Here is an 11179-nt window from a genome sequence, read left to right as displayed (position 1 = left end):
ATATTATTAATTAACTATAAAGTTTTAATAATAATTTATTATATAAAAATAAAAAATATTTATTTAACTTTATTAAAAATAATTTAAAAGTATTTACTATTTTTTATTAAAAATAATTTAAAATTATTTACTATTTTTTATTATATTAAATTTAAATTTAAAGTTTAATTAATATTTTATTTTATATATAATAAGTTTATAAAATAAATTAAAAGGTTTAAAATTAAATTTTTAATATAAAATAAATATTTATAAAAAAGTTAATATATAAACTTATATTTTAACTTAATAATTAATTTAATTAAAAGTATAAATTTAAACTTTTATATTTAAAAGTTTTATTTAATTTTAATTAAACTTTTATTTTAATTATATTATTAAAAAATATTTATAAAGTAATTTAATTAAATTATTAAAAATTATTATTTATAAATTATTATTTATATTATATTATTTAAGATTTTAAGTTTTTATAAATATATAAATTAATTTAAAAGGTATAATTTTATTTTTAAATATTTAAAGTTTTATAAAAGTTTTTAAAAATAATTATAATATAATATTTATATATTATTAAAAATAATTAATAAATAAATTAATTATTATAATCTTTTAATTAAATAATATAAATATATAATTAATAATTATATTTTTATTATAAATAATATATATAAATATAAATATTTTAAAAAATTATTATTTATTATTATTAAATTAATATTATATATTAAAAATAAAGTTATTAAAATTTATTATTATATTTTAAAGTTTATTTTAATAAAATAATATTTATATTTTTAATATATTATAAAATATTTTTATTAATTAAAATTATTAAAAGTTTTAAATACTTATTATTATATAAAGGTATTATATATATCCTAAATATATATAAAATAAAAGTAAAATTATACAATTATTAAAACTATAAGCTAAATACTTATAGAACTAACTAATAGGTTTATATACTCTACTTATCTTATTAACCTAAGTGGCCTCTATATCTTTTATAATATAGGATTATAGCTTTACTACTTCCCTATACTATTCCTTAAGTAACTTAAATTAATAATTCTTTAAATAATTTAAGCCTTCTTTTATTATAGGTTACGAGGACTATTATAAGAATTAAATCTCTTTTAAAGTTATAATATAAAGTTTTATTTTTATAAAAAAGTTACCCTATACTAGCTGAATTTAGCCCTGAACTATCCGTTTTTTACCCTATAAATATCCGTTCTCGTCTTTAATGTAGACTAAAAGCAGTAGCTACGATTATATGCCTAAATTAGAGGTTAACACATGCATCAAACAAGTAATTAACAAAATATAAGCGACTTGGTGTACGAGATGTTGTCAGGGCCATGGGCTGAACGCCCGCAGGACCAACTAGTGGGTCCGTGCACTCTGCTTATCTTATTAGCCCAGGTGGCCTCCATACCTCTCGCAACGCAGGATTACAGCTTCGCTACCTCCCCCATACTATTCCTTAGGCAACTCTAGTTTTGAATCAACAATTCTTCGCAGACAATTTGAGCCTTCTTTTGCCATAGGTCGCGAGGACCGTCTCAGATGTCATCAATTTAATCCACCACTGGAGACAAATGGTCCAATTAAGATAGATAGTGTTTCGATTCGGTCTTGTACACCCAATCAGTCCGCCTCCTCCAGAGCATATATTCATACATACATACATCTCTTTCTTCCTTCCTTCCTTTCTTCCTCCCTCACAACTAAAAAATTATACTACTATAAAGACACAGAATCGAAGATGTAGCAGTGTGGTTGTATGGGTATGCGACGTAAACTCGGGGTAAAGAAAATAAGCCAAGCCAACCAGGTTAAGTGCTAGCTGGTGGGTGAAAGAAGAAGATTGAAACGTGTTTAGAAGAAAAAGCGGCTGCCCTGAGGTAGGACAAGAATATTAGAGTGCCCTTTCCCGAGAAAAGAAGTGAGAATCCATCGAGCAAATCCGACCCAAACGCCGATTCATGATAGCCGTAAAGGACGCCCATCCCAGCAGTGATAGCTGAGGTGCAACTAGGGTATGGCGATGAGGAACTGGGTGCGATTGAGCCGTTCCCACCCGCCTACGAATCCAGCCTCTTCCTCCAGTCAGCCAGGCTCTGATTCATGCCCAGACCATTACCAACTTCGGGCGCTTCCTTCTCTTTGTCGCCAGCCACCGCACTTGGCCCTGTCGAAGAGACGGTAGGCCCAGACGTGGGCATCTCAAAGTCGAACGTGTTGCTCAGGCGATAATTCTTGTTCGTCGCCTCCCAGTGACTTCGCAATGTCTCCAGCTCGTTGGCTAGGTTGTCCAGCGCGGCACTGTTGCGGGCGTCGCCCATGGTCTCGCCCATGGTCTCGTATACCGACGTTGAGTCGGAACTCCCTGCTCGGGTGTGCCCTGCCCCGTTTGTGGTCGAGCTGGTGGCAGAAGGGGCCTTTTGTAGGGCTGGCGCGATCTGTTCAGCAGAAGCGATGCTGGGTACTTGGCGGCTCTGCCGGCGGTAGTTGCCCACAGAGGTCTCGACTTGATCCAACAGCATAGAGACCTTGGTCTCTGCGTCGTGAGCTCGTTGCTCGAGTAGTGCGTTCTCCTGTTGCAACTGCTCCAGATCCTTGCGGTTGGCCATTAGGCGGGCGTTGGCCTCCTCACTGTTCTTGGACGCCTCTTCTTGCGCCTGCCGGGTCTCGGCCAACTGCTGCTGCACGTGTTGCAGCTGCTCTTCGAGCTGCTCCTGTGAGGTTCGTATCTCTTCCTGAAGCGCTTCGACCTGCCTCTGCAATTGCCTACGCTCCGACTCCCAGTCTGCTGGCGCATCGCCTGAAGGAGTGCCCTTCTCTTCCAAATCGGCCAATTCTTCCTTTAGCCGAGAGTTCTCCGTCTTGTATCTCGCCAGCTGCTCCTTGAGCTGTTTGAGCATCTTTTCGGTTCCCTTCACATAGTGCACGGCAGATTGGTAGTCGTTCTCAAGCTGCGTCAGTTTCTCTCGATAAGCGACCTCTGACCCTTGGGCCTGCGACGACATCGTCTGCTTCGTCTCCTCGTGGGCTGCCATAGATGCAGCCAGTTGCTTTTCCAGCTCGCGCAGCCGGGAGAGTTCCGGGGAGCCCTCGCGGGGGCTCGCCATCGATCGCGTGCGGCCAGCGCTCGTCGGGCTGATTCCCCTCTCCACAAGTATGTCCTTGAGCGTGTTGTGCTGAACAGTGATGGCATTAGCCTCGAGCTGTTGGCCAGCAAGCTGGTGCTTAAGGTCTGAGTTTGCAGCCTGCAGAGACTGTGTCTCACGAAGGGCAGCTTGCAGCTGTCTCCGGATAGTCACACCTTCCCTGCTGGCCTGCTCTTGGTATGCTTCCAGCCCAGCAATCCGCTCTTCTGCAGCTCGCAATCTATCCGACGCAGTGTCTGCCTCCTGCTGGTACCTCTTGACCAGGGCATTAGCGGCGTCCAGCTGGCCCTGCAGCGCCGCCGAGCGGTCCTGCTCTGATTTGTTTGAAGCCGAGACGTCCCTCGCAGAGATCTTGTCGAGGCCAGACAGGAGGGCCTGGCGATGTGTTCGTGCCTCATTCGCATGCCGCTCGGCAATCTCCTCCGCGTCCCTCAGGCGCTGCGTGGCCGCAACGAGCTCACCAGTCCGGGCCTCATGCTCAGCCTTTAATTTTGTCAGCTTGTTCTCGACCTTTTCCCGCAGCGCCCTCTCTTCGTCGAGTTTCGCTTCCAGTACGGCCTTGGTCTCCGCCGAGGCAGCGATAGCATCCCGCAGAGATTCCATTGTCTCGCTGTGGTCCCTGGAGCTTCCAACTGCTTCCTGATATTGGCTCTCAAACTTCGCCTTTTCGGCTTGCAGAAGTTGTAGGGCTGCTTGTGACTCGTGCGCGAGGACAGATTGCTCCCGTGCCTCTCGCTGCACTAGGTGCAGTTCGGCCTTGAGTTGCTCAAGCTCGGATGAGCTTTGCTGTTTGTAAGCTTCGAGAGCGGCCATGCGCTTTTCTGCGGCAGTGACGGTATCGTCGGCGATCTTGCGCGCACGCCTCTCTGACTCGACCTCTGAAGACATTCGATCCAGCGCGTTTTGCAACTCCCTTTGCGCGTTGAGCGCAGTGGCAAGCTTCCGGCCCAGTTCGTTGGAGCGTTCGTCTTCGTCACGATCGTTGTCGAGGTGTGGGGAGTTGGCTGCACTGCCCAGATGTCCTGCTAGCTTGGCTTTGGCATGAACTGCCTCCTGAATGGCTGCGTCTCTTTGCTTCTCTGCTTCTGCGATGTGCTTGGCGGCGAGCACAGCTTGTTTGTCCAAGGACGCTTGGACATTGGCCACCTCCGTTCGCATAGTCAAGAGCGCCTCGATAAGGGGTCTGTCATCCTCGTCAAACGTCTCGGGCGCTCGGCTATCCAATGTTGGGCTCAGGGAAGCGTTCGGGGTGTATCCAGCCTTCCGTGCGAGCTCGAGCTCCGATGCGTACCACGCATTCCGGTTGCGTGCTGCATCAAGCTCTTTCAGGATAGCCACGGTTTGGGAGTTCCGCATGGACGACCTCCGTGACATAGGGTTGCTGGCCTGCCGCGTCGGCGGCGGGGGTGACGCTGGCCGCATAGGAGTGGGTCCCGCTTCAGGCTTTGCGGCGGAGGCTGTAGCAGGTGCAGTAGGCCTTGAGGCGGGCGAAGCCACCATGTTTTTCAGGCTGGGCTCCGTTGTGCTATCGACAGAGCCTTGGCCGCGCTGGCGTGCACCACGCGTAGCCTTCGGTGTTTCTGCAGGCGCAGTGTCACTTCCCGAACCCGCTTTGGTCGTCTGAGCCGTCGGCGTCCGGCGTCCATTGACGATTGGACTCTCCAAGTCCTTCTGTTGCGAGACCGGGGACTGATTCTGCCCGTTCGAGCCTGGTGCGGCTCCTGTCAGCTCGTTCCTCTCCAAAGATGCATTCCTGCCCTGTCTCGGACCCGCCCCAGTGTTGACGGTTGGCCTTGGTGGCTGGCCCTGCGGCGGGGGTCCGCTCGGTGGTAAGGTGACCGGCGGTGGCCCCCTTGGGCCTCGGGAGCCCTGCCCCGCCTGGCCGTTGATGGGGACCCCCTCCGGAGTGCCCATGCCCCTGGGACTGCTGAGACCGGCGTTTTCCTTGGATGCGCCCATCAGTCTGCCCTGCCCTGGTGGCCCTTGGGACCCGTCACGAGAGGGCAAGCGGCCGTAAGACGAAGGAGACTCGGCCATGCTTGGCCGTCGTTGCCCGGGGGCCCTCTGTGACTGCGACTGGATTTGTGAGTCGCTAGGGTAGCGAATCTTGGTCGTATCCAGCAAGTAAATGAGAGAAAGGTCATTAACTGGAGGTGCGGCTTGGCTCGGCTCGCCACCAACAACAGCCACGGTCTTCCCAACAGTAGTCATGGAATGGCCAGATCGGGGCGACGGGGACGGACCCATGTTCTGGAAGGTGTACCACCGGCGAGAGCTGATTCGGAAGGCGGCCAAGTCACCCAGGTCAGCTCCCTCTTCAGTCCGACCGCCGAAGATGTACATCACGTCGTCGACCAAGGCAGCCGCGTGTCCCTCCCGGGGTACAGGGATGTACCCTATGCAGTCCAATTGTGACCACGAGTTGGGCGCGGGGTCGTAGACCCAGACATCATTAAACCATTGGAAGCCATTCGTACCACCGAAGCTGCTCAGGGTCAGAGAAGGCGCCGTGAGTGTGGAGGCGCGATGACTTACAGGTACATCTTATCGTTGAATGTCACCATGGTGTGATTCGTCCTCGCAGGCGGAATCTTGCCGGGGGGAGGACCGCCGCTGTCGCTGTTCAAAATAAGCAGTTCCCATCGGTTGTTAGCCATTTGCAGCTGATTCAAGTCAAAAGCCGCCAGGTCATTCATGAAAATGCCCTCGACTTGACCTCCGAATATGTATATCTTTGAGCCTAGTATATTTAGGGTATGGCCGTAACGGCCAGACGGCCGCGGACCGGCGGGTAAAGATCGCGACCACTGTCGTGTGGCTGGGTTGTTTTGTCAGTATTCAGAACCTTCCGCCCGCAAAACCAGGGGGTGGGACAAGATGTGCAACATACAAGTGTTCAAGAGATACAATGTCTCGTCCAGAGAGTCATTCTCCTCGATCTTAGTATCGCCTCCGTAGACAATGAAGGCGTTGCCAACAAGCAGACTGGCATGTCCAACCCTTGGCCCGGGGCCTTCGGCCGTCGTGGCGAGCGGGTAGCACGACAGACTGCCGCCGGCCTCGATCATCCACAAATCGCCTTTGACGGTGGAACTGTTGATCAAGCCCCCCATCACATACATGTCGCCCTCTTTTGACGACATAGCGTTGGCAGCTGCGCCATAGCGGGGAAAGGGTCCGGGGTGAGACGAGGTGAAGTTGAGCTTCCGCTGCGACCATGGGTATAACGAGGAATTCGGGTTTGGTGGGGAGGGGCCGTTGCGAAACTGTTGCACCTGAGTTAGCCCCTGGGAACAAATTTGGGAAACGCTGCGGCGGGGGGCTCGCGACCAGGCGGGAGGGTGTCGCTGCCGCTTACCTGTTGCTGGGTGTCAGGCGGCGCCTGGGCAGGCGGATCACCAGTTTGTGCCCTGCGTGGCGGGCCAGGGTTGAAGCCCTGGTCCGGGCTCGCATTGCTGGCATCGTTGTCGATCGAATTCAGGCTGCCGGTGGGTGTCGACCTGTGGGTTGGGCCCTTGTCCTCCCTGACAACGCGGGACCGAGCATCGGGGCTCTGCACCGACCCTTGGGAACTGTTTGGGCCATCGCGACCTCCTGCCAGTGCCCTCTCCTGGTGTTTCTTTGATTTGAAGAGGAAAGCCATGGCTGGTGTCTACAGCGCGGGCGCAGAATGGACGATGCGACTTGAGCCGGAATGGCCAGGGCCGGGTCGATGGCAGGGTGCAGCCCGTAGGCTCGTCGTGGTGATCGCTGAGGCGGCCGAGGGCAAAGGTGGGAGGCTCAGCGCGACTGGATGCAGGGCAGTGTTGGGCGTAGGAGCAGGGGCAGAGCAGGAGCGGGAGCGGCGGCGGGAGCGAGTGCGATGGCGGGAGCAGTCAGTGCGGCGGCGAGAAGGTGACGGCGGAATGCAGGTTGTGTTCGAGGCTGGCGGAGGCTGGGCCTGGGGGAACATTGGTGTGCACAGAAGGAGCCGTTGAAAGTTGGCGGTTGGCGGTTGGCGGTTGGCGGCTGGCGGCTGGCGGCTGGCGTGTGTGTCTCTGATTATTCGGGCTCAACCACCCACTTTAAATTTTGGGGGGAGGCTCCCAGAGGTTTTGGGGACGCCGCCTCGGACTAGACAAGGCGAGGCGGGCAGGAAGACGCAAACGCAAGGGCGCAGGGCCGGCGAGGACCTGTTGCGAGCCCGATCCCAACGGAGCCGAGCTGGGACAACAAGAAGGACAGCAAGGGAAGGAAGGCCAAGAGGAAGGGTGGGATGACTGGAGCAACTAAATCATTAGGATAACGTTCATCATGCTGCGTGCGTGGATGTCGGGTCGAGGGACGATGGGGCACGTTGTCGGTCGGCCGGCCGTGGTGGTTGTGGCAAGGTCAACCGGTGTGAAAGGGGAGCAGCAAGCACAAGTGACAAGCAGCAAGAAGAATAATAATAAGGATCTAATGCGTGCAGCGGAGGCGACGCGGGTTTGGGGCAGACCAGAATGGGGGGAGCAGGGCTAGGGGCGGGCACGGCGGCGGGCCAAAAGAGAAAAGGGTGCCGACCTGGGAAGCCGTGCTTGGGCAGAGCAACCAGCCAGCCCGCCAGCCCGCCAGCCCAGCAGCCCAGCAGCCCAGCTAGGGTACACGGCAGGTACTTGGGTACCCCGTACGGCATGGCAGGCGCATAACAGTGATGCAGGGCTGGCTCGCCCCGTGATGCCTGCAGTATCTGCACGTCCGCCCAAGCTCCCCCAGTGTGCACAACAAGCTGGCCAGATGCTACTCAACCACAGTAGCCGGCCGCACTGAGCAAGATGACAGTACCAGAGTACCAGAGTACCAGAGCAGGCCTCGCCATATCCCCATCTGCCTGGACTGCTGGGCCGGTGGTGGTCGAAAAAACGGGGGTGAGGCGGCCATGCCTTGGCCAATGAGGACGAGGTGTGTCCTCCTCCTGTTCCCTGCTCCTTGTTCCTGGCTCCTTGTGCCCACTGCCCGGTGCGGTGGTGGCAGGGTGGGTCGTGCACCAACCTGAGAAGGGAGGGTCTCTTATGTGGGGAAACGCCAGACCCGGTAGCGAGTGTGTACCTCGAGGAGAGGCAGGCGGTTTTACAGTAGCAGTACTACATACTTGCCGGGAGGGGCAGAGGGGGCACATCGCCTCGCCTCCTTTGACACTTGATGACTTGACACCGTCCTCAGCAGCACTGGCACCACACACCACCCGCACCCGGTGCTAGCGGCTCATCGCTGTCGGCTCTTGTTTCTATAATAAGCCCAACCTGTCAGACAAGGCTGCTTTGATGAGGAAGGAGGGTCGGGCTCTGGGGGCCTCCACGCCCGGCGCGCACAGGACTCAGGACTCGGGTGCGCTGCCACTCCTGCCACTCCTGCCACCCGATCCTTTGCGTGCTCGGGTGGGGTTTGGACCCCAAAAGGCGGTGCGATGCGGTGTAATGAAAACAAGTGGTGGTGATCTTGTTTCACGCCGGCGCACACAGCCTGCTCCTGGTGCGCTCCAGGGACATGTGTGCCCAGGCTGTCTGTCACTGACAGACAGACAGACAGCCTGCCAGCCTTCTGTCTCCAGCTTTCTCTCCAGCTCTCCTTCCAGCCTTCTGGCCGCCCGTGACCACCTCGCCGCGCTGCCCGCTCCGAGACACGCATGCCGATGACGCTATTGGGGACAGGCAAAAGGGGCTCAAGCGTCTACGGAGAGCGAGCGGCGAGCGCAACGTTCAGCCTTGGGAGCCCCTCGGAAATTTTGCTGGTCGGGTATCCGTCAGGGGTGCGCTGCACCGGCGGCCCAACAGACTCCTCCCCGTACCCACTCGCGTCTGTCGTGCCGAAATTCGCTACTCCATCACATCCCATGCTGCCATGGACCTGATAAAAGATCTGGCGCCGCCATAGTGCCCCCGACAACCTGGCCGGCCTGTCTCTGGGCCACCAGTTCGCCTCTGGGCCGGGGGGCGCCGTGCAGATGCTAGCATGCCGACCCCTCAGATGGTGATCTCGGGTTCCGCAATCAGCACACCTGGCCTATAAGTCTGTGCCACAGTCTTGTGTGCAAGATGTATCGTGGTGCCGCCCTCGGAGTCAGGCACCCGCATGATCCCTTGTCAACCACACGGTACGGTCTCCAGCGGGCGATTTGCACTGCTGCTGCTGCTGCTGCTGGCCATCCCACTGCCATCGCCGGTGTTTCGTCCCTGCGCCCTCACGCCGGCATTCCTAGACTGGGACCTGTGTGTTGGAGGGTCTAGCACACCCGCCGCGCGTTTCAGATGTGCCGGGCCGTCGCTGGGTATAACAGGACTAGCATCCGCAAACCCTTTACAGATCGCTTGACAGAACGAAACAGCGGCGATCTGGTTTGCCGACCTCTGTCTACGTGGACAGTGGACCGTCTTCTGCCCCTTCGATGTGTTAGCACGCTGCTGTCTTGTGCAGCGAAGAGAAAACCATCTCTTGGGAAATTCGGGTACACTGGCTGTGGTTCGTCTGGCCTCTGGCCTCAACCGCACGCTACATGAGCGCGACGGATGCCGGCTGACCCTGATGTTGGCCATCGCCATCACTACTATTGTAAAAGCTCCGAGTCTGGTCTATGGTGGGAGTGAGCGTTCGCATGAGCTGTCAATACAAGTCTCATCCCGAGTTTATCGAAAACGACCCATGAGCATGTCAGTAGAAGAAACCCGTGGCCTCTCGGCAGAGACGGGCGCCCAGGAATGAGCCCGATCTATCACGAGGGTGGGGATATCTTGGACTACAATCTCTCTTGCACAGCATATCAATGAAGGTGGTGGCCAAGGTAGGTTTGGGCCGCCTGGTGAAAGAGCACAAGGATACCATGGTGGGACAGGCCGGATTCTCGATCACCCAGATAAGCTTGGCGGAATGCTTCTCGAAGGGCTGCACTGGCAGACTACATAGCACGCCCACGACCTGGGCCCAGATGGCAGCGGCAGCTCCTCTCGTTATCGATACGGCTGGCAGGTCGGCGGTCGGGTCCAACGGTCCAATTTGGGAAACAAGATCTTGGGGACAAGATTTGGGAGCCGACTCATCGTGGCTCTGACTCAGCACTACGATTTCAAGGTTTGAACTTTTGCGCATGGCTGCCGTGGTGCCGAGAAACGGGGCCAGCAGCTGCTTGCCCTTCTCATCATTGGAGATGCAGCTGCTTGTTGCGCCAATGCCGGTTTGCGCAAGGCCGAGTCTGCTCGCCCATTGACTTTGGGGCACTTCGCACTGCCGCCGCGGCCCCCTTGGCGTTTGTGATGGCGTTTATGATGGCGTTGGGATTACCGGGTTCCATCGTCGGCCAGATCTTCCGGGATCTGGCATTCAGAGCACTCGACTGTTTCTCGGTGAAGGTGCAAAGTCCACACGGCATTGGGCTTGGGCTTGAGCAGACCAGGTACCCAGGTACCTGCGTGGTCTGTCGCTAACGGCCGTGGGCCCGCCTGCGGTTAGCTCTACCGTGCCGTGCCTCGCAGCCTCGCAGAAGCACTATCGGGGTCGGGTGCGGCGCGGGGCCCACACTCTCTAGCTGTCTGGGCAAAACTTCCCGTGTGATTCCCAGCCCAAGGTCGACACCTCAGCCAGCCTGCTGCAACCCGTCGTCGTCGTCGCGTGCGGTCATTCAAAAGACCCAGCCGCGCTGCACCCCATCGTCACGGGCCTCGACTGTCTGTCCGATAATTACTTGATAATCCACCGCACCCCACCACCGCACCGCGCCTTGCCGCTCGCTGCCGCTGTGGGCGACACGAGAGGTCTTTGGTACCCCTCCCGAGGATGGTCGACTTGCACCACAGCACGCCTCTCTCATGACCGCGGTCACGACTCAATTCGGCCGACGACACCACACCGCCCACAGGCCTGCTCCCTCCCCGCGCACACAACCCCGATAGCGCCCGAGCTGTGTCTCTCTTGTTTTACACCAGTCCTCACCGTCAACCATCCTGGTTCGTCCTTGCAGAGATTCCGTCATCGACCACCCAAGCCCGGGCAAC

At 53.7% G+C, this 11179-nt stretch overlaps 1 protein-coding gene across 1 annotated transcript; it reads right to left on the bottom strand.

Annotated features, from left to right (window-relative positions):
• Positions 1-1352: 1352 nt before the first annotated feature.
• On the bottom strand, positions 1353-7718 carry KVR01_003838 (uncharacterized protein). The gene is made up of 4 exons (XM_044784949.1): positions 6535-7718; positions 6067-6442; positions 5712-5994; positions 1353-5661 (listed from the first exon to the last, which is right to left on the bottom strand). Exons 1-4 carry the CDS (start codon positions 6817-6819, stop codon positions 2091-2093), a joined length of 4515 nt encoding a protein of 1504 aa, XP_044648853.1. The 5' UTR covers positions 6820-7718; the 3' UTR covers positions 1353-2090.
• Positions 7719-11179: the final 3461 nt, after the last annotated feature.

This window comes from Diaporthe batatas (genome assembly GCF_019321695.1).
Source record: "Diaporthe batatas strain CRI 302-4 chromosome Unknown Contig00003, whole genome shotgun sequence".
NCBI lineage: Eukaryota > Fungi > Ascomycota > Sordariomycetes > Diaporthales > Diaporthaceae > Diaporthe > Diaporthe batatas.
This window is presented reverse-complemented; position numbering and strand designations above follow the sequence as displayed.

What these genes read in the sequence shown, in the direction of transcription:
- KVR01_003838 (XM_044784949.1), bottom strand. Translation starts at nt 6,819, where the DNA reads ATGGCTTTCCTCTTCAAATCAAAGAAACACCAGGAGAGGGCACTGGCA. An exon ending in CGCCTGACACCCAGCAACAG is followed by an intron (nt 6,443 to 6,534) that starts GTAAGCGGCAGC and finishes CAGGTGCAACAG; the next exon opens with TTTCGCAACGGCCCCTCCCC. An exon ending in ATTGTATCTCTTGAACACTT is followed by an intron (nt 5,995 to 6,066) that starts GTATGTTGCACA and finishes AAAACAACCCAG; the next exon opens with CCACACGACAGTGGTCGCGA.